This window comes from Notolabrus celidotus, chromosome 12 (assembly GCF_009762535.1).
Source record: "Notolabrus celidotus isolate fNotCel1 chromosome 12, fNotCel1.pri, whole genome shotgun sequence".
In the NCBI taxonomy this organism is placed as follows: Eukaryota; Metazoa; Chordata; class Actinopteri; order Labriformes; family Labridae; genus Notolabrus; species Notolabrus celidotus.
This window is the reverse complement of record NC_048283.1, coordinates 28,560,521-28,584,118: the sequence shown is the minus strand read 5'-3', so window position 1 is coordinate 28,584,118 and position 23,598 is coordinate 28,560,521. Positions and strand designations below refer to the sequence as shown.

The window sequence follows — 23,598 nt, the reverse complement described above, 5'->3', positions numbered from 1 at the left end:
CAAACTTTGTTGGTTTAGAAACACTGATGATTCACTCGTCTTTCCTTGTTCAAGCTTGATGTATCCACCAATGCATTCAAAAGGATGGACATCATGTCTTCTTGTTGTTATCATTCTGGGCAAGTTACCTAGTACTGCCTTCATAGCCTTGTCTTGGCTACATATTTGATTCAGGCAGTGTTATCTCTGTCTAAGTCTTCTATCTCTGCCTAAATCAGGCAACAAGTTACCATAGAAACAGTGATGATGATTTATGATTTATGGTTAAGCTAACTGATATGACTTGGTTACGTAACGCCGCTCAGCCAACTCTTTACCTTGGTTTTATCGACTCACTCCACCTCTCCTCATCCATTATTTTCTATGTGGAGAAAACTTGTCATACATTATTGCTGACTCATCAACCCACATACACAAGGCGGCCTCTCCGTATACTGAAAGCTTTCAGTCCACACAAGTGGAGAAGAAAACAAATATATATATACACCATGTTTCTCAAAACACGTTGGCCAATCAAGCAAAGTTTAGACTAAAAAACAGGAAACACTCAGCTCGAGTTACTTCAGATCCTTCAAAAGGAAGCAACACAAAGACCAGCTTGTTTTCATTGACACATGATTGAAATTCAAAACAATACAGGAGAAGAAGACGATGTAGCCATCACTGAGAAGGGAGGGGGGCACTCTGAAAGGAACAGAGTGCATGGTTGGCAGAAGGCGAATAAAAATAATGAATGCTTTCACACTCAGAGACTGAAATAGCCAAAAAATCTGTGCATAAATTTGAGTGTTTAGTCAGCCTTTCTGAGGGGGTACAATCATCCACAAACACACACACACACCCATACACACACTTGCAAAGGTCTGTAAACATTTTCCTCATTCACACCGACAGGAGGACAAATTATAAATGTTGTAGTGGCGTCAAGAACACTCCAAGTGCAGAATTTGCCAGGTCAGCTAAGAAAGTGAAAGATGGATTAGCCTCCATTTTTCAGAGGGGATTTTGCACACCTGCTATTTCATGTTACAGTTCAACAGAACACTTGAGGCAATTTGTTAAATCGACCCTTAATTCAACAGCAAGTTAATTTTGTTCGGAGTAATTGAAAATGAACAATGAACAATCAGCCATAAATGCCCAGTGCGGCCTGATTACCTCTGATTCACTGAGAGCCGCTCATGAATTTCTGCCTGATTCCAACTAAAACATGCAAAGACACTACACTGCAACTCTCATTTATGTGAGACTGCCTCAGGGATGCAACTCAAGGGTTTTTAGGCAAAAGGCCTGTGCACAGGATTTGTCTGGCATGTCCCGCTCATTTCCCATTAACACGCATTCAAATTCTGGCACGTGGGAATGACAGGCCGAGCTGTCGATTGAAAACAGTCTCTTAAAATGTTCATCCCTGAATGACCCAATTGGAAAACATCAGGTCAGAACTGTGTCAAACATTCAGGGCTTACAGAGAGAAATGGAACACAATTCAGTGACGTTTGTCGCTGTCTGTGATTTATCTAACCCTGGCCGTTTCTTCTTGCTACAGAAATACAGGAACAGATCTTAAACCTGGTTTGTGCTCTCTCTTTTAGCCCTGCAACTCAATGTACTCCGTGCCCCTGTATGCTGTTTTTTCTGACAAAGATTACAGAAAGCTTTCCAATTTAAATCAGACTTTCATGGAAAAGCACCAAACACTTACAATACTTTTCAGCCCAAGAGAGATTACGCTGAATAATCTTTGGGGATGGGGTAGAGTCACATTCATTTGGGATAATCTAAGGGCATTCCCTTACAAAGAACACTTAACTGGCCTGTTTAAACCCCAAAAAACAAATCATCCTGGAAAGTGACTTGGTGTATTTTTAGAGTGGGTGGATGTGCTGGGTATTGGGGATGTGAGCCCACAAAGTCACGGTTGCTAGCTGAAGCTACAGAGAATCTGGAGTCGAGGGGGATCTGCCGCAGTAGAGCTTTGTTGGAACACAACATTTCACTTTAACTGGGCATGCTACATGGTTTTCTTGGCACTTCAGCTCTGTCCACCTCTCACTCAAATACTGGTACTGTAGCCTGTAGCCTCTTTTACACATGCACTGCACTCCTAAAAATGTGCGGGTGGGCTGCATATGTGAACAGAAACAGCTGAATCTGTTTGCCCAGGCTTTATCTGGATTTTTTTTCTGATAGCACCTAGGTAAAAAGTCAGTGAGACGTCAGGGTGAGCTGATGTGTGAATAATCTTGAACATTTACAGGAGCAAGCAGGAGCGGTGATAACGATACTCAGTTAAAGAGGCATTTTGCTTCTTCATATTCTTTACTGCTCTGCTTAATTGTATCTATGCTAATTTCTGCAACTATGTTTGCAGGAAAAATGTATCTTGTAGTTGCACTGACACATAAGCAGTATATACTGCAGACTCCTGCTCCTCCTCCAGCATGCTCTACCCAGCCGCCCCCTCACCATAACCAGATGCAGTGCTTCAAACTGTGAGACATGTCTGACACAAATCATCTCCACTATGAGCTGGATTTGTGCAAGGCCAATTCCTGACAGTATCAGGGCCTGAATGTCCTGTAGCTATTTAAAATTTTAATGTTTCATCATGGTGAAATGGAGCATGAGCCATTCCTCTTGTTCAAGGAAAAGGTACAAGACATGGGACTACCTGGTTCCTCCTTTCAGCTAAAGTTTTAGGTGTGAGTGAGAGTTTTAAAACTTTATCAGCGCGACCCTTTAAGTACTCTCTGACATGACTGGTAAAGCACAAAGATGGTGCTAGGAAGATGGAGAAATAAATGGACTTTACAACCAGAGGGAAACTACTGATTGGTTCCTCATGACTGTGAGACAATCAGACTTACCTGAGGTTTGACCTGGGCCGTCCAGTTTTGATTCACATTTTGGAAGAGAGCAATCTAAAACCAGAAAAAGAGATAAAAAGAAATTAGAGGAAGGAAGTTTATTAAAAAAAAAGAAGGATGGATGGTGTCTTGTGGCTCACGAGAGCAGCACCACAGCCCTCAGGATGTTTTACTGTCAGCAGTTGGAGCTTTATGATTACTGAGTTCAAATGAGAGAGAGCAATTGTGGGGCCGCTCTTTGATCCAAGTATCTGAAGAAACCCTCCCTGAGACTCAACACCATCAGACATGCTGCATACAGATGCATGAGCACGCCTGCATACTGTAAATGTACAAACACATGCGTGCATTAATGAACATATGCTGTAGGTTAGCATAAGCGGATGAGAACAACCTGTGCACTGAACTTCTGCGTCAAAATGTCTGTATCGATCAAGATTATGGATCTGTGTTCTCCTAATCTCTCTCCTTAAATCTGTGCTCTAACACTGTGAGTGTTAGGGTGAGTGTTTGTGACACCCAGCACACCAGCTGATTATCAAATTAATCATTTAGTTATCAAGAACAGTAGATCCCCTGCACGCCTATGCCCCAGGATTCATCTTCAGGGGATGAAAGGACTGAATTTGTCTTTTTGTTTTGGTTGAAAGCAAAGATGTGGGCGTCCTGCTGATGACCTTAACCTATAGCCTGTTTCCAAAGACTGACTGAATACTTAATTTGAACTAACTTGCACTTTGTATCTGGCAGCAGACTGACACACTCCTTTCTGGGTCACATCAGTAGGACATCATAGTGGCACGAGATACCACAGAGGAGAGGCAGGGGGTCAGCTTAGTTCTTCCTCGCTCTGACTTCTCCTGGCTGCCCGTCTGAAAAAGAACAGCCTGGCATATGCTGCCTTCTAACAGGGATTACAGGAAGCACCTGTTCACACTCTCATTTTATACTGTGAAGTGTGGATAAAGTGTGTTTGGTCCAGTGAAAAGAGCTCATCCTCTTAAAGAAATGTCACGGCTTTACATGCGTTTGGCATCGCTTTCCTGTTACGAAGGTGTGCTTGATTCTCAGGGAGAGTATTTAAGAGAAGGCACTAATGTAATTACAGAGGATGTCAGGACACTTTCTGTGCAGGTTTTTCAGCATCATGTCTACTTTGAAGACTGGTGGTTGGCATAAGCGACCAGGCATGAGTAAGGGGGCTTTATTTGGATAGGAGGAAGTCAGTGATGGGGGAGAAGCAGTTATCTCTTTCTAAATACAGTAAAAACAGAAACCAAACAAGGTTGAGTGGGTGGAGTGAGAGATTGAATATTCTTACGTTATATAAACTCCTGATTAAATTGTCCCTGTAAGTTTAAATAAAGGGTCAATAGGTGAAATCTAATATTGGTAAAATGGAAAGCAGTGAAATTCTCCTTTACAGACTGTGATGTGGAGGAATTTAAAACACTGGCACAGGTTATTTCTCAGGAGAGGAGCGTTTAGAAATTAAAAAGAAGATTTTTATCCTCAACCTAAAGGTGCATTTTGCACTCTTTGCTTTATCTTGCTGTATTCATTGTATTTCATTGGATGTTCGAAATTTCAGTGTTTGACTGGCAGCAAAGATAGTCTAACCTTCCTTGTCAGAGAGTTAAACAAACAAAATAAGGCTTCTGACACTGTAACTAAATTGGCTGTGTTTAAAGCAGTACCAGTTTAATGGTAGGTACCTTTTCCAGCCAATACAGTAGAACAGGGTGTTAAGTTTGATCCTCAACCTATTTTATCCGGAGCCAGAGAGGCCGAGCAGCAGTTTAGCCCTCCTAAGCCAGAAGAGCAGTGGGCTGGCACTGTTCACGCGACAGGGATCAGAGCCTGCTGCTGTCTTCAAAGTAAAAGGGAATGTTACAGTGTGTGTCAGTGTGTGTGTGTGTGAGAGAGAGAGAAAAAGAGAGACTACACAGTTTCTGTTGGACAGACTGAGCACAGCTGTTGACAGAAGACAAGCAGTCTCAGGCAGCACACAAGCAGACACATGTATGCAAACACACTGCAGAGTGGGCTTTGATTGAACCAAAACTCAGCCCGTATTCTGCTTTATTCAGGTGTTTTTTATGTTGGTTTGTTCTCAGACTGACTGAAGTTCACCTTTTGGCTTGTTTGCTAAAAATACAAAATGTGTTTTTAGTGCAGATTTTGCACAACGGGCCTGTAGTTGGGAGCTGGACAAGCTAAGTGTGCTAATATAAGAAGGAGTCTAACTGATTGAAAGCTTAAACAGCATGACCAGGAAATACTCAGACTGGAAAAAAGCAATAACTAGCAAAGTAAAAAAGTCATGCACTGTTAACAATATAGTTTGATGACTCATTTTGACACCCTGTACAAAGTGAAAGAAACAAGCTCACTGAGTTATCTATGAATGAAAAAACTGAACCTGCCTCTTAGCTTACTGACACTGCACCTCACTCTTGCAGGAGAAGTTCATGAAAACAGAACTTGTGTCTCAGAAGTCAGGGGGAATCTTTTCAGAGGGTTATTCTTAAAAAAAAAAAAAAAAAAGGCACAAAGCATTGTGGGAGGCGTGTGACTTCAGACACCAGCTCCAGATGCTTCCTCAGTTTAAGCTGTAGGGAAAAGGAGAGAAGATAGGGGAGGAACTGAGGAAGACTGGGAGGATGGAAACATCTGCTTTAGAGGCACGTGGAGAGAGGAGAGAGGTCATGGAAGGAAGAATTAGACATGTGGGGGAATAATGGCAAAAAAAAAAAAAAATAATAATAATCACAGATACCAATACCTTGATTTTGTGTAGTCTAATATCAGAGACTGTTTAAAACATGGACATGATCTCATATACGTCAATCATTGGCTTCTAAAGAGGGGCTGTGAAGCATAAAGATGGTTGCTGATTTACTGATTTGTTAACAGCAGATTAGCTGGAAGCCTGGTCAATATTTCTTTAAAGTAAAACTACGTATTGCTGTAGTCATTATGGTTACACAATGTTTTGTGATGGCATTACACTGATTACATTTCTTGCAGATCGTCTGCCTTGTTTAATTCTCATTTTTCTCCGACTTTGCTATTAAAGTCTTACTCTGACAACAGACTCCACATTTATAATCTAAAAGTGTTTGCTCCTCACGGCAGCAGAGTCGCAGCTCAGAGTAGCAGGAGCCTGTTATTACGTGACAAGGGTTGGAAGATCCAGTGGCGTGTAAAGAAGCAGTGCACCTACAAGCTGATAGAATGGGACTCAAAGATCCCAGTGAAAAGCTTTACAGATATCGAGCATCATCTTTAAACACTGTGAATTATTTGAAGTCTGGTGCATCTGCTAACACTGGATTTGTCCTGAGTTTATTAACCTCACTGAGACATCCCTTCTCTTTGTGGTGTCTGGCATGATGCTTCTGGAAGTGCAAGATGATGCTGTTTGTATTACATTTTGCTTCCTACAGCCATGCCTTGAAATGTCTCAGCTATAGGAGTCAGAATCAAACCCATATCTAATATCAGTGACTATTTGAGCATCCTGGATGTACATAACCCCATCAATTGAGCTACAACATCATGGCAGTTAAAATGATGACTGCAGTTATCAGTCATGCTGCTCCTTCTTTCATTAAGTCAAACATTAAAATGTATCTTGGTTCCAAAAGCTGACACACGACTGTGAAAATGCTTTGCTTTTCTGGGTTTATAGAGGACTTGGCATGCTCTTTTAAGATCTATGCCAAAGTGTTTTGTGGCTAATGCTGGCCAAAGCACTTAATTGTTGTTTATTTTTTATTCAATGTGACAAAAACAATCTTACTTAGTCTGTCAGTTCAGTTGGAAAGACCTCATTCAGATCAGTCTAATTTACTGAGGGTACAAGACAAGAAGGGCATACATTGAGGTGGGAGTTAACAGAAGACCAGATATTACAAAACAAGAATGCTATTTGAATATATGACAATCCTGAGCAGAGCCAAGATGTGAGGTAATGATTGAGAGCTGAGTGGGAGAGGAGCGGAGGAGGGGATGAAAGGAATAAAAAAAGGATAAAATGAGTAGGAGTCTGCACATGACTGACTGAGGTTTGTCTCTTATCAGATAGGGGATTTGCAGGAGACACAGGGACCATCTCAGAACCTATTTTTATGACCTCCTATGCCTTCATCCCTCATTCATTTACCCCAGTCTTCCATCCCCCTCTTCCCTGCTTCCAGGGCCTCGGGCGACGTGGGTGGGATGTAGTGATTTATACCTCTGTGTGTAATGAAACCATCCCACAGGCTACACTTAGGATCTTATAAACACATTATCAACCTATATTGGAATTCTTGATTATTGACAAACGGCTGCCGGCCAATATCTGTAATGTATATGGAAGAGCATTCAAATGATGATTCGTATCTGCTGGGGAACAAATCATTCAGACATGTAAATGTATGCCTGAAGATTTAAAATGTAGCTTAAATCTATGACAAGCTGCATTAGGATTTAAACAACCTGAAACATATCTGCACACTTTCTCTGTGTTTAAGTACAGAAAGGCGTGGTTCTTGTCTGTGTGTCTTCAAAGTGACCCCTGCTACAGATGTACATGACATTTTACAAAAATCAATAATTTGGTGCGATGGAGAGGGGGGTTACACGTCTGTGAAGTGTATTACGATTCCTGTAAAGGTTGCTCGCCTCTGATGAGATCGATCAGCGTGGACCGGCTGTAAAATAGGTAATTGCCTCGCTGTGCTACCTTCTTGATTGTATTCTCCATAAAACTCTCCAGTTAACGGGACTATAACAGGCATCCTAACATCTGGTCCTTGTTTGAGCATACAGCAGGCTTTTTATATAAACTCAAGAGAAGAGGAGGAGAAAACTGCCTCCTCTTACTCACATGCTGTACACTGGACTAGAATTGCTCATTTCTAGTATGCACGCTAACTGCTTATTAGCCATGTGACCATTTGCAACTTCAGATTTTAAGACACAGATGATTGATTTTACAGGCACAGCACTGGTTTTTGTGAGAGAAGTTTAGGCACAAAGACCTCAGAACCTTGACTCTTTGAATTTAAGGGGAAAAACTGTGGAAAAAATACTACAGAGGATGAAGATAAATGTAAAGTAATCATATATTATAGATAAAACAGGAAATCATTTTACAGTGCAGTACTAAAGGATGCAGCTACAACAATTTACATTATGCAATAGTCTGAATTTTCACATCAGGAACTTATTTTGAAGGCAAACCAAGCCTGACCATCAGCTGTGGGCGAGGATTTTTTGGATGCAGTTAAGGTAGTTCTGGATGGATATTCAGAGTTTGAACCATTTGATTGAGTCTTTTAAAAATAATACAAATACAAACAGTTCTATTGTTTATTTCTGTAACTTTGTTAATGACCCATTATTATGCTAATAAAAGAAATACCTCACTTCTGCTAGTGAACAGGAAACTTATCAGCAGTACTGGAGTGATTATAGTTTAGCATGATTGCTTAGGCAGCATGATACTGACAAAAGCAACATATATATTTCAATAGCAATTACATCCACAATAAATGGGTACCGTCATTATGACTTTTACTGATAACACCCTCTAAATCACGAAACATGGATCTACAAGACAAATATTTTCTCACATTGGGAACAAATTCTGCAGATCAAAATATCTAAACAGCAGCTGTATTTACATTATACTGTAGATTTGTCATATAGTGCACCTCAATACAAACTTGCAGCTTTCTGAAATATGAATTTTACACTTGGTTATAGTATGATTTTTTTACTTTATGGATTCATTCTGCAACACTAAAGAATATTCATCCAAAACATTCATTGCAAAAGCTCCTAATTGTGCACTTTCTGTTTTACCATGAACAGAAACTTTTTTGATAATTTGCTAAACAAAAACAACAGTTTAAAGATTTCTTTGTTTTCCAAACTCAGAATAAAAGCGTGATAGTCTTGTGCATGCAGAAGCGAGCGTTTCGGCAGTGCAAACATTGCCAATCTGAGCTTATAGTCTTTAACTCTGACCAACTGCCAATTAGGCTGCCCCTGGATGCAACTGAAAGGTCTTAGCCTCATGGAGAGCAGGGTAGCCTACATTTTGCAAGGAGTACTCCACCCAAACCTCAGCTCTATAATTTGATGAGTGAAGGCTTGTTTGTCCCTCTAAGTATGTCAAGTCCTTTTCTTTTGAATTTTACTCTCTCTTCACTCTATTTGATACTTTCATTTACTTCTCTGACTTTACTTTTCTCTCTCTGTACACATTTTTCTTTGGCTTTCATCCAACCCCCTCTCATTATTGGCACTGTTACCATACACTCTTGCACAGTCCAAGATGCACACTGCATGGCCTGTTGAAGTCCTCCTCCTCATCTACGTGATTATATAAGATTTCTGCTTGAGTATGTAAGATTACATTGAATTATTTCACTTTCATTAACTGTGACTGTGTTAGAAGAAATGAAGGATCAGTGCTCAGTGCCTAGGCTCTCATTGCAGAGCGCATTGGCACAGGTCACTGGGTTCACTTTGGGGACAGAGAGAGATGCTCACTGTACTTCCAATACTGACACCAGCATTGTTGATGCAGATGTCTCAGTTCTTTCAAAATAAGAGGCAATGAACAGCAAAGTATTAAATTGCGTAACAAAAAGTTAAACTTTACTGGTTGGACTGGCGTTTCATTAAGTGGGTTTTTTTTGCTTTCAGTCCAAATTGAGCTTGTGATTCATGGCCAACTTTTAAGTACAATTTGAAAAAAGTAAAACAAACAAAAGAGAACATAAGGGTTTTTCAGTCTGCCTCTACACTCTTCAAGTCTTTGACATTTTTTCCCAACAAAATTACAATGACAGAGCTGAGGGAGACACTTATGCCCCTGCCTATCAATTATTCTCTAGCATAAAACAATCTATTATTTAACAACGCAGACTGCCAAGACACTCACACATGTATAGTTGAAAGCCTGCCTGTATTAGTAATGAATAGAACAGCAGCAACATTCACACAGAAAACAGGAGACCTTTGCAAAGAAGCCTTACGACCATGACCACCGACTTCTAACCAGAGTAGTAATGACCGAGCATGTAGCTCATATGCAAGTTGTTTTGACAGTTCTCAAATCTTATTCCAGCATACAGTACATCTAGCTTTGTGTCAATTGAGTTTCAAAGTGCAGTTATGTACTGTAATGCTATTTGCACAGGCCCAGTAACTTCATTATACATCACTCAAGAGACTATAAATCTATAAATTACTACCTTTTAAAGTATACTATTGTGTAAATGTTATTTTTAGTTTTGTCAAGAAGGCTCTCTACAATTGTTCATTACATTTGACAGAGGTCGATCTGAAGATGTAAAACACCACATGGGAGTCACAACTGACCACAAGATTTAAGTCTATGTGGGATTAATTGGTCTGAAATTAAGATATGTGGTTTTAGGAGAGTGGTAAGATCAGTAAGAGTGTGTGTAATGTAAAAGTTGATCACACATTTGAGTATGATTAACCATCAGATAATGCACGACAGCCACACTTTTTAAATTTGAATACACTGGAGGGTTTGGAAAGTTTAAAGGCTAATTATCAACAATAACAGCTTGACCTGGTTTTGTCTGCTCTGCAATCACCTGGTTGTAGATCATCTAGTCTGTCTTTGTCTGGTACATTGAGTGCTTGCATTAGGAGGGATGCAGGTGTTCAATTATCAGGGATTCAAACACAGAACACTGACATTTAGGCTCTTGATTAAATGAAAAATTGAACATTCAGGATACACTTGTGTACACGATTCATACAGGGAATAGGCCCACATCAGACTGCCATAATATTTCTTTGTGATGCATTCAAAAAAAAGTTTGTTTAAAGAGGTTTAAGTGAAGCCGCATAATGTTCCAAATCTTTACAAATTTCTCGTTATGAGCAACCTGCCTTGATAACAAATTACCCAATATTTCAAGCTCACTGGGGAAGTGCTGCTAAGCTTGTGTGGGCTCAGAGCAATCAGTGGTTTGTTATTGGGCTGTGATGTCTCATTGTGAAGAATGCATGATTAAAGTTAAAAACAGGAAACAAAGTGATACTATCATCAACTGTTTTCTTTAAAGGATTTGATTGTTTTTGATCTAGTGGTGAACTCATATTGCTTTGTTTAAAATAACTAAATAAAGATATGAGGACGGTGCTCTCCTGCTTTAAAAGGTATGTTTAGTAAATACTTGCAAAACTGGAATGAAATATGACAGACTAGCAAGTGTTTCTGTGGTCAAAATGTTCAGGAAAACAGATGAACACTAGTGATCTTTGACCAGCTGCAACAATCTTGGGATTGGACTTTAAGTCACGGCATGAGCAACCTGGGAGAATGATTCAGCAGCTGAGCTGTGATCCACAGCATCAGTGAGGGACTCAGAGATGGAGCTCCATCTGCTCACTGACAAAAATCAAGAAGAGAGGATTATGGTGAATATTCAAGGACCCATGATAATATTATCCATTCAGGAGGAGAAATTTAAAACTAGTGCAGGATCAAAACTAGGCCTTTGAAGCACCTGGTGCTGTGATAGAAAAAATGAGTCAATTCACCCCATGGTCAGTCATATTTGTAGCTACAAACTCACATTCAGGTATCCAACCAGTCATTTAGCTGGTTGCTAATTAAGTCTGACTCTTAGCCTGTGATCTAGCTGCTCACACAGTCACTTACGGTCTTGTCCAGTCAAAGAATCTGCTGTATTCTTGCCTCTACTGACTATCTAGGGCACCGAAGTCCACCCAGGGCCCCAGGAAGACCCAAAACAGTCACTCACACATACACTGAGCCCCTGAAATAAAGTGCTCAGGATCAAGTAGGATGAGCAGCTGTGTGCCAAGATTTCAGCATGCAACAAACTGGCAGCAATTAGACAACCAAGGCCTGCTGCTGGATGGACATTAGTACTGGTGCTCCACAGCTGAACTACCAGAAGGATTGGGATATGTAGAGCATGTATGAACAGCTCATGACAAGAAGCACATAGCTTGTTTGAAAAGTTACAGATGTGCATATGTAACTAATAAAACTTTACTCAGAGTGAGGAACTAAATGATGCAAACAGATGCCTTTTTCTCTTTTTCAGATGAACAAACTGGTGCCAATTGTTTACATTTAAATTAAGCAGATATATGTCAGATTAATTGGCACATTCTAATTATAAGCAAATAAAGTAAGAGGAATGAATGAGTCATGTGATTGTATTTATTCTCTCTTCCAATATGGCTGCCTAAATATACTATTAGATTAGTATGAAAGAAAACACATGTATTTAGCAAAACAATTTGGAACTGTCCAAACAATTACTTCCAATCTCAGTGGAAGACGTGCAGCTATTTGACATTCTTCACTCAGCATTAAGAGCAACTCAGAAACTTTTTTGTCATGCTTTCTCTTAGTAATCGTCTCTTATAAAAGTTTCCTGAAGCCATAACCTATTTCTGTCTCCATCATGAATACTGTATGAACTGCATTTGCCGCTATATAAACATCCAAGCAGTCCAACTTCACTGCGAGCCAACTTTCCAGGCTGATACAACACAGCTATAGGAAAATACATTGGCAGGCATCCAACCAACCATAAGAAGAGACTGTAGCATTTGAATACAATCCGTTTTGACAACATTCCCAACTGTCTGACTGGCAGAAGCAATTTCTTAGAGAAAGTATGTGGTTTATAGACTGCATTAAATAGTATTAACTGTATGTGTATGTGCAAGGCATGCAAGCACATGTCTGCTGCATTTTATTGATTTGTATGCACTTAAGGTGGACGTCTGTGAGTGCTGCCTGTGTGTTTGTTTCTGCATGTGTGCAATCTATGGAGATGTTGAGCAGCAGACCCCAAGGCACCAGGTGTCACTGGGAGAAACAGCTGAGAGAGAGAGCGAGAGACAGCTGCTTCTTCATGTGCGTATCAGAGGTGGTCCCTACTCTATTGGTGGCATCTCTCCCAATACTGAACTTTTGCTTTAAAATGCATCTTCCTCAAGCTTGAGCAGAGCTGCTCGACCTAATGTCTGTGTCATATTGGGTTAAAGATAGGCATCTTATAAAGTTAGAACATGTCAGTTCTTGAGTATGGATTTATCCACAGGGGTTTGGACTAGAAAAAGAAGACAATATCAAATTTCCGGACCCAATGTTGAATAGTGTAATCTTTAAAACCTGTCATACAGTGTTCTTCACGCTCTCTGAAATGTCTGCTATTGAGGTTGGTGGGGGAATAACCTCTGACATATCATAGCAGAATGTATCAGTATCACAGTTAAAACAAAGCTTCAAGACATGAGATACACTGCATAACAATGAACAACTGTACAGCCAACAGTCTCCTACCTTGGAGTAAGATTGCTCAAGTAGCAAATATAAATGGCACCCTGCACCACCAGCAACTAGCTTACATCAGTAAATGTTCATCACCAGCATTACCACAACAACCTGCGTAACGCAAATGTAAATAGGCTGATATCAGGCACCACGGCTGCCCCCTAGGATCTATTAAAGGTGTTTATGTTTTGGATGCAGAGTGATAAGGTGGGCAGGCCTATCCCTATTTGTTAGGTTGATGCCATCATATCAGACAGGCCCAGTAGAGTGCAACCTATTGCCCACATATGCTTCCATAGCCTAGCCTCTATCCGTGCATCATATATTTGGGGATGTGAGTTTGGACTGATGCATCATCTCATCTTCGTTTACAGGACTGTTTAATCTTCACGCCTCTTAGGCCAGAAATTAAACATGACAATGCTCAATGCACATACAAGGGGTTCGTGATGGATCCAGTCTGTAACATCGAAATACTCGAACAGACTGATCGAGCAGAAACCATCCACACCTTGTATCCTGCTTGGTCCATCTCAAAATGGGGTCACTGCCCAATAATCAAAAACACATATCTCAGGAGGTGCTATTCGAGCTGTTGTCATCACAGGCTGCAGAATGACAGGCTTGAGGACTAAAAGGTGGGTAATAACTACAAGCTGTGCGCATCATCTTATCAGCACATTCGAGGCGCAGCACGCGTCTCGCCCATGAATCTCCGACTGTGGTTTTGGTCATTTTTTGGCAACAATGTGTTAAACCACCAGTGACCACACCGACTGATCTGCTGTAGCTCTGCCTGAGCCAGACTCGCCCCTTCCCGACTTACCGGATTTGAAAAACGCCGCTATGTCTGCCGCGTCCTTCGCAGCCTCATCTAGTCCCTCTCCTGCGCTCATGGCTGTGGTCGCCTGTGCCGAAATAGCGATGGATATCCTCAAAGGGTTTAGTTGTAGCAATAATAAATGATCAACAACAACGGATCCTAGCGCCTTTCATTGAAGCAGATCCGGTCATACAATCTGTGCTCCCTTCATTAAGCAAGAGACCTCCTCCTCCATTTTGGCCGAGAAGGGAAAATCCTGACGACCGATCGGCGGCGCTCCCGAGTTGGGACGTGAGGGAGAGGACGAGGAGGAGGAAGAGGAGGAGGAAGGGGGTGATAGTGAGAGAAGGCGGAGGTAAAAGAGGAGGGGACGAGGACTAAGGGAGGAGGGCTATTCCGCTGGTGGGTGGGGGTGGGATATCCTGGGATTCCGTTTCGGGGGGTTTGGTGCATTGTGCGCCACCCAAAATTAGTGTGCGCCACAGCACAGCAGCAGCCCACAGCGTCACTCACTGCGGTGCTGATGCGGGCTGCGTGGGAGTCATTCTTCAAAATGTTATGCTTGAGCAGCTACAGCCCAGATGTGTGTGAGATGTCATAACGACACACACCATGGATATCCCTGCTTTTGTCTCATATGTGCAGTATTAATGAAGATATGGCTGTACTTATCACATCTCACCTTAATCAAAATGCACTTCATGAGGAGACGTTAGTTTAATATCCCCATGAAGTCATTGTGCTGTTGTAGCATATTATCTAGTTTCCGAACCACGTTCTGCTGATTATAAGTTGTTTCCAAATGCGAATTTTGCTTTCAGCAGAAGCGTAATAACTAATCGTGTTTTCAGCTGATGTCAAGGTGAGCACGACGACGACGGAGAACGATTATTTAATTATTTCTTCATCTCCCAGTGATGAAGATGATGCTCGAGTATGAGGTCATTTGCCCCACAAATCTAACCCAGTTCTCCCTGACAGCTGCAGATCAGTGCTTTTGGCCAGATATGGTGCACTGCTGCCATCTAGTGGTTATGTTCACTAGTTGCTCCCTGGAGGAAGACCTACAGCAGCACTGTAATGAGAACCTATCAAGCATAAGTTCCTTCACATAAAATAACATGAGATTGATAATTGATTTTAAATACTTATATGAGGTACTGATAAAGCATTGAGCACATTCGAAGAACTTGAAATAAGTAAATACACGCATTTTCCGTGTCATAGTTATAATTAAATTTATTTTATTTATTCATTTGAATTCGTTTTTTTTATTTTTTAAGAAATATTTATTGAAGGCGTAGGATAACATTGAAGTTATTATAGGAAACTTGCATGTATAGTTATACATATTATAATGCATTTAAGAAAATAAAATAAATTAGAAAGCTTTATCAGACATGACAAAATAATTATTGATGAAATAATGACACATGAAAAACATAAAAATATAGCCAATAAACAATGAAATAAAATAAATAATTGTTATTTGAACAAATCTAAAGTGTGTGCAGTTTTTTGTTGTTGTTTGCACATTTTAAAGAGGTTATGAAATATTTAAATTCAGTGACAAAAATGTAAATGCTTGGGTGAGATTTATTAAATTTGGATTTATGTATAAGAAACTTACCGAGCAGTATTAAAAGATGTATTAAAGGTGCTGTTGGTAGTCACAGAATAAACAGAGGGGGACTTCTTCATCTGTTCAGAGAGAGGGACTTCTTCAAATGTCAACACTACACTATTCCTCCCAACCAGATTTCCTCTTAGCCCCCCAACACAGATCTGTGTGTGCAGTCATGATAGTGCCGGGCTCATAACCAATCGGAGGACATTGTAGGGGCCTCCCCTTAACCAATCAGGGCAGAGGATTGGAGATTAGCTATGATTGGTCCGTCATAACGGGAATGAGGGGAATAATAACATTGATTGATACAAAGCATTGGAAAATGCTGAGATTTCGCAATAGTCTCAAATGACTCCACTTACCGATGAGTACCGATGGGCATTTTGACCTTTTCTCCAAACCCAGCAGAAAAAACTAACGTTTTTTACACCATTCCTACCAACAGCAGCTTTAATTTTTGCAACTTCTTATATCCCCTTTCATAATAGCCTATAAGATTATGTCAAGGGATTCATTTAACGGTGCAATTCATAAAACTGGCAACAAAATTATCTGTCTCCGATTAATTATTTAGTTACTGTAAGGAATAATTAAATTTACTCACCTTGCAGTCCACGCCCATGACGTCATCAGGTTGATTAGTGCAGCTGCGCACTGTGCGCAGGTAGCATGCACATCTGGATGCTGCCAAGCGTGCCAGCAGTGTTTTGCTAGCATGCTAGCTGACTTCTACGGTGAAACAGGAAGCGGGTTACGATTAAAGTCTTTAATTTTACCTCTTAAAATAAAAGTAGGAACAAGAATTGTGTCATAGCCTTCTTAAGCCACTTTATGTAACGGCTTGATACGTTTAACTTACTTTTCTCCAAGTACACAACAACCATAAGTTGCTAGCTTAATAGCTAGTCAACAAGAACTCAAAACTAGCTGGAAGCTGAAATATGTGCTAACCAAACGTTTGTTTTGCTATCCATGCTTTGTGGGGCATTTACACACGAGCAACTTAAGAAGAACTTAAAACGCACGAAAACTAGTTTCAACCTGTTCCGTAGGATAGCTTATATTGGTCAGTATCAGTCTGCGGTCTGAATGTGTACCCATGTGAAATGTCGTTCACTGGGGGGTACAACCCTCTGTCCGGCTACCCAACGGATGATTTAAGGTTTTTTTGGGACCCCCCCTCGGCCCCCTTTAACCAACTGCCTTGTTACCATGGAAACCACCGTCAACATACAGAGTAAGTCCTGGGGAACGTTACTTACAGCCTGAAAAATCTCAGTTTCTCACTTTTATTAACGGATAAAAACGCCATTGTCTCTCTTGAAACCTGGAATTGAGAACTGTTGCTGTGGAGGATTGTTTGAACCATGTCCTTCAGCTCTCGACCCGCTAAAGTCAGCTACAGGAGCAGACCCAGCCAGTCTTCTGTGCCAGGAGAGTCACGCAAGGAGATGCAGGTTTGAACCCAGATGTTTCTCACAGTCGTGATGTGTCAACATGACAGTTTTCTACATGCAAAGTTGTGTGTACAATTTCTTGGATTTCTTTATATAGGCCTTATAATCCTCAAAACAGAGCTATTTATATTCCATCCCAGGCCTGCAGAGCGCTCTCGGTGCTTTAGTTGAGTGTACTTTAATAGACTATCCACACTCAACGGTTAGGACTCGCTCTTTAACTGTGGTGCACACCAGTTTTTACATTCAGCTGGCACACTTTGCAGTCAGATAGATTGACAAATCTTCAGTTTCGGGCATGCTCAGATCACCTTTGTTTTTCCGGCTTTTTTTTGTGTGTATTTGCTCATCCTATGTTTAAGAACCCAGCACATGTCCCAAACACGCTTATTTCTACCTGATCAGACTTAACGTTATCTTAGTTCTCTCCTAATGAAGTAAGCTTTTCACAGAAGGCTGAAAATGGATCAGTTTGAGACATTGTTCATGACAAAGCAGGCTATGCAAGTTGATACATAAAACAGCGCTCCTTTCTATCATGTGGATTTGTCTGCATTTAATATTTAACTTCAGATCCCTCTAAGCTGCTTTTTGTAAATGCTTTGAGGACCACTACACTACTTCTGGTCTCACATCAGTAGTCAAAGATAGCTCCAGTGCAAACTACTGCACTGCTTGATGTTTTGGTTGTGTTTTGAGCCTCAGTCCACTAGATGGTAGTGTAGAGTTATTGTAATGTTCAAAAACACAGGCTGGATAATCAACAAAGATTTGTTTACATCTGGTGATCTTTACTAAATGTTTCTAGAAAATTGTTGTGAGTAAATATTTGTGTCTATCAGTGAAAGGTTAGTTGGGTGTATTTAAACATTGTAGATTTTGAGTATTTTACCCACATTATTTTGTCTGTGCTGGGTGTGAATGTTTGGTTTTCTCCTAACTAATGTGTCACATTAGTTGTTGCATACAGGCTTGCTTTGGAGAAATTACAAGATTGGGTGTGAGCAGCCCTTATATGGGGTGGATCTATTTTAACATACTTTAGGTATTGATGCACCAATAGGGTTGCAAAGTGGTTGACATTTTTTAGTAAATTTCAGGAAAGTTTCCAGTAAATTTCCATGGGAAGTTAAGCTGGGGAATTTTGGAAATATTCCAAATTGGAAACTTTCTATGGGAATTAACTGGGAAGTGAGGATAATTTAATGGAAAGGTATCATATCCAAGCATAAATATTTGTTTTGTTGTAAGCAGACATCCATCCAAAATAATACAATCAAAACAGATTTATTTGAACTTTATCAAGTGTTAAATATTTTATTGAACAATCAAATCTTTCATTGAAGAACAAAAACATGAATGTTGAGTTAAATATTACTCATCCTCCTGACTCAACCCATTCAAAAATTAACAAAAATGCAATCCCAACTAAGTCCCATTCAAAATGTTAAATGAAAAGAGCCCCTCTCCCTCCAAAAAAGTCCCATTCAACATGCAAATAAAATTAATCTTCCCCCAAGCTTCTCAAGCCTAGCCTCTGCAGGATTGTAGAAATCATCTGTGCATGTGATGGAGGAATGCACAGTGCATGTAGGGGGCGTGGTCTCAATAGCCCTGCAGTTAACAGTGTGCTATGTGCATGTGATTGAGGAATAGCATATATATTCAACTGTAGTTTAATGAAATCTGGTTGTTTTAGTCAGGATAAGGGCTGTCAAAATTGCTCCAAAATGACATTCGAATATTCGCTCCAAAAAAGCCCATGGGTTCAAACCATTCGAATATCTATATTTGCGCATTATGTCAATAACAGGTGGACAAACTGATACAAGGAGACATAACTACTTGTATATGTATTTTTATTTAAGATATAACATGCCTAAAACACACCTACACTTACAAAACAAGTAAAGGACCTAATGGTCTATACCGTAACACTTTTAAGACTGATGACCTCTCGCTCGCTCGCCCCCCTTCCCTCTCTGTGCGCAATGCACTGAGTGAGTGCTGAACAAGACTTGTGCGAGCAATTAAAGGTCCCGACTCTTGTCCCTAATATAGGCAGGCTTCATTCGGTGATTGAAGCAAATATAATTAACATTAATTGAAGTTGAAAACGAAAAAGTAGTCCACTTACATTCTTGGCGCTTGTATAAAAAAAAAGAAGAAAAACTGCATTTTATCCCAGTGTCACTGATTGTCGGGCTCTTTTAGTCCACTGTCTGTAGGGTCTTAGGCCTGGCAGGTTATTTGCCAAAAACACAAGACAGTGCACATGTGAAGAGGCCCGATCTCTTTTTATTCAATATGTTCCCAGCGGAGGAAAAGACTCGTTCAGAGCGCACTGAGGATCGGGGGACGGAAGGATTTCTCTCTGCAGTCTGCTTCACGCTGTGCATGTGTGACTCCTGTGACCTGTCCCTGAACTGTCATGCAGTGCGCCCACTCGCAAAGCAGCCGCTGATGTGTGTTTTTTTCCACAGTCGAATATTAATTTTCACAATCGAATCTCCGTTTTTTTTAAATATTCGAATATATATTCGAATTTAGAATATTCGTTGACAGCCCTAGTCAGGATTATGCTAAAATATATTTTCCCCAACTATATCTAAGTTCCCTATTAAGAGCCAACCTTCAATGTAGTAAATTCCTGGTTTATTTCCATGGAAAGTTTCCAACTTTGAAAATTCCCGGAATTTTGCAACCCTAGGTGTGAGTATCCCTTACATGGGGTGGATCTAACATACTTTAGGTAATCATGCACCAAGGGGATTAATAGAGTATTGATGGCCTCCACAGTTTCTGCTTGTCAGTCATACGTCTGTTTTGTTTGAGTCTTCAGGATTGAAGATAAAAGTCAGACCAAGATAGTATTATAAAGCAATGAAAAAGTATGTGATTTTATTATGCAACCATACCCAGGAGTAATCTGAACCAACAGAGTTCATTACAGAAGAATTATTACCCGTCAGGACCAGGACGAGTCCAAAGGGCTTTTTCAGCCACTGTGAAATTCTGTGCTCCAGCTTGGTGTATTTTCAAAACAGATTTGTTCGAGCTTTCTAGGTCTGTAAGTGTGAGCATCCCCTGGGACAACAGTGGACCCATCTCTGTCTCACTCCCTCTCTCTGTCTGTCTCTCTCAGATCTCACCACCCCTTCATTTATAATTTACTGTCACTCTCCTGTTTCATGGCAGCTCAAAACCAGGCGGTTCAGCTTAGAAAATCAGTCATGGCGTCGTAAAAAATTGATGACCCGGCTGCTTTTAAATGCAAAGCATCGCAATCATTCCTTCAATATCAAACTGACTGTCAGGTCCTTGATGAGAGAGCTGTGCTTCTCATCTGCGGGGTGCCAAAGTAAAAGCTAATGGAATTTAATATTAATTGCTGGGTGGTCTGTGTTTGTTTTGGTGTGTACGGGATTGTGTTAGATGAGGGTAGATAAGGGTCTGCTGCTGGTGTTGCAAGCAATGATTGATTTTCATACAGACCTATTATTTACCTTTTAAATGATCAATCACTTCTTTCCTACATGTCAAAGAAGAGCTTAAGGTAGCATTCAATTTCCTTATCTTTAACAAAACCACATGATATTCAATTTACACGAATCCCAAGATACATGATGGAGACGAGTGTCACATTTGTAAAGCTGAGGCACCGCAGAGGCTTTTAATTTATACCTGATACAGAACTTAAAATTCAGTTGTTTGGTTCTTGTTGATTAATGTAAAATTGAGTCAAGCTTGCATCAACAGTTTTACAAGAATTGGGACAAGTCTGCCCTTTAATTTGTCTTCTTTTAAATACATTTATTTTGTTTGGACAACATATGCTGAGAAAATTAAGAGTTAAATAACTGATGTTTAAATTCTGACACCTTACATTATATTTGACTCTGCTAGAATTAAAAAAGACACTATGCCATTGTCTGCAAAGTGTCAGCATTACTATTTGAAGCTGTGGCTGCAGTCACTTCTTGACTTGTGTAAGTCAGTTAACATATAAAAGCAATGCATACAATACCCAAAGAGTTTTTTAGTCAGTGAATCCTGTAACTGTTAAGAGTTTGCTACATATCTTGTTAACTTGTTATTTCTAAAACTACACTGAAACCCTCTATTTGTTCACTGTGTGCAGTTGGTGTGTCCGCCTGCATCTTATAGTCTGAAAATGTTGCCTGTATGCTCTCTTCAATATATCAGCAACCTTTCCACCCCCCACTGCTGTCCCTCCACCCCATTGTTGCAGTAGATTTGTAAGGTGAGAGCAGGGTCTTGATGGATACCTGGCAGAAGAATGGTCATCCAACACCACATTATGTGGCAAGCAGTCCCCTTTTAGGAGCAACACTCTCATAATTTCAGGGCAGTAACCTTTCTCACATGGCTCATAAGAAGGCTGATTGCTCACATACTGTAGCAAATCCGCTTGTTCCCTGTCTTGTCCTCATTGTTGGAAGATGTAAGTCTCTAACGTCATGAAAAGAAGCTTATGAAGAGGGAGGAAGGACTTGAAAAGAAGTGTCAGTCTGAAGGCCGACCACGATGCTGCATTTCAAACCAGACTATCAAAACAAGGTAAGGTGACCCAAGAGTTCTGAAGTTACAACCAACCTGGCTTCTTGACTATCTACATTGGCCAAATGTAATTCATCATTAATGTGTTTGGATTCAGGAAACAGAGAATGTGTTTGTGAGTAAATGTGGGTACTAGATAAAGAGTTCAGCTATGCTAAACTGAGGAGAATACTTGAATAAACATTATTTTTCAGAATAAGAAGACAATTTAAAAAAGATATTTTGTGTGCTGCATGTTTGCAAGTGGAAGTAACAAATTATTTTATCTGAAACCAGTTTCTCAGTCTGAGAAATGGTGTCTTTCCCATAAAAAAGATCTGGTAACTGGTGAATAAGTTTCACTGTATTTGTTTATTTCTACTTTATGTAGTAAACTGAAACACTAGATATATTTTTATATCACATCAATAAACTTCAATTTTAACAACAGCTGTTTTCTGTGTCTGGTTGCTGCAGCTCAATAAAAAAAAATCATCCTTGAAATATACATGTGACACTTTAGGTTTCAGTAAAATGTAGAGCTTGCTAGTGCTGGGATACATTTGTATTTGACTTCTCCTTTACCACAACACAACGTTTTTCCAAACATAATTTAAACAGTTTGAAAAAATGACTTCAGTGCACACAAAAGAGAATGTGTGCACTATAATAGCATGGTTCAGTTTTTTTCTGCTTTTCTGGCATTGTGCGGGGTGAAGATCTTCTGTACTGAATTATCAAATGCTCGGAAATTCATAACAGAAGATGAGACAGGGCCTGTGTGATGGCCCCTCATGCAGAGTTTCTCAGACATTCACAAAGAAAAAGAAAACCTGCTCACTGAATCACAGCTGTGTCTTGAAATGAGACCTGTGAATCCTCTTTTATCTGTTGTTGAAATGGAGGGATTGTGTTAAGTATTGTCTGCTATGCAAACTTCAACAATAGCTTCTACTTTGAATGAACACTTGATTGTTATGTTTTTGTGAAGTCAGGTAGTTAGGGTCCAAGAGATCAACACAGAGCTCTCCTTTAGAGTGACACATTTGTTCCCTTTTCTCACTTTGTCCTCTCAGAGCAGCAGCACCTGATGTATGCACACAGTTGTGAGTGTGTGTGGTTATGTGGGATTACAGTTGAGCCGTCAGTATTGCTTCATATTAGGGATGCACCGAAAATTCGGAATTTGAAGACGGAGAAGTGCAGTAGAAGGAGAACAGAGCACAGAAAAAGGACTGGTCTCTCTGAACCAGATGAGGGGCATGATATGTTCAATGAGATCCTTAATTTTAAAGAGGTTAGCACACAGTCAGAGCCATAAATGCAATGATAGGGGAAACTGGGGACAGTTGTAACATTTTTGTCATTTCTGTCTATAACTTTGAGCTCTTTTAACCCAGTGTGTTCAAACTGCTTTTCAAACTAGCTTCAAGTGTCTGCTAATAAATCGCCTAGAAAATTCCTGTGCAACACAAACAGAAAATGCATGGCCTTCTCCCTACTAATAATTGGCATAATCATTTATTTTGGTGTTTCGGTTTTCGGCCTTGGTTTCCTCATTTTCGGTTTTCAGTTTCAGCCAAGAATTTTCATTTCTTTGCGTCCCTACTTCATGTGCTTCTGTGAGTCTTCCTGCATATGAAGCGCTGTTACACTCAAATAATGTGCGTGTGTTTATTGCCGACAAACTGTTAAAGTCTTAATGTCCGAGGAGTTCATGGGATATCATGTTCACCCTGTTGGCTGTGAAAAGTCCTACACTGCGGACTGAAGTATCCATTAAACATAAAGCAGGTATAGCTCCAGCTCACCTGGCTGAGTGGTCATGACTGACAACTTGATAGGGCTGTTGTCCCCAGGAGGATGAGAGCTCCTCTGTGTGTATGTAGATGAGGAAGTGA

At 40.2% G+C, this 23,598-nt stretch overlaps 2 protein-coding genes across 8 annotated transcripts in view; one reads left to right on the top strand and one right to left on the bottom strand.

Moving 5' to 3' along the window:
* The window catches only part of triob (trio Rho guanine nucleotide exchange factor b), a 110,895-nt gene extending 94,079 nt beyond the window's left edge, over positions 1–16,816 (bottom strand). Inside the window, exons 1-4 of the mRNA XM_034697933.1 lie at positions 16,540–16,816; positions 16,285–16,409; positions 14,057–14,138; positions 2,871–2,924 (exon numbers count right to left, since the gene is read on the bottom strand). Coding sequence (XP_034553824.1) covers positions 2,871–2,924; positions 14,057–14,138; positions 16,285–16,302 — 154 coding nt within the window. The 5' untranslated portion in view covers positions 16,303–16,409; positions 16,540–16,816. The remainder of the gene's footprint in view (positions 1–2,870; positions 2,925–14,056; positions 14,139–16,284; positions 16,410–16,539) is intronic.
* A 49-nt stretch (positions 16,817–16,865) lies between these two features.
* The window catches only part of dnah5 (dynein, axonemal, heavy chain 5), a 93,595-nt gene continuing 86,862 nt past the window's right edge, over positions 16,866–23,598 (top strand). For 6 of the 7 annotated variants that reach the window (XM_034697928.1, XM_034697930.1, XM_034697927.1 and 3 more), the window contains exon 1: positions 16,866–17,137. In XM_034697928.1, coding sequence (XP_034553819.1) covers positions 17,048–17,137 — 90 coding nt within the window. In that variant the 5' untranslated portion in view covers positions 16,866–17,047. The remainder of the gene's footprint in view (positions 17,138–23,598) is intronic. The other variant, XM_034697931.1, reaches the window with a different exon arrangement.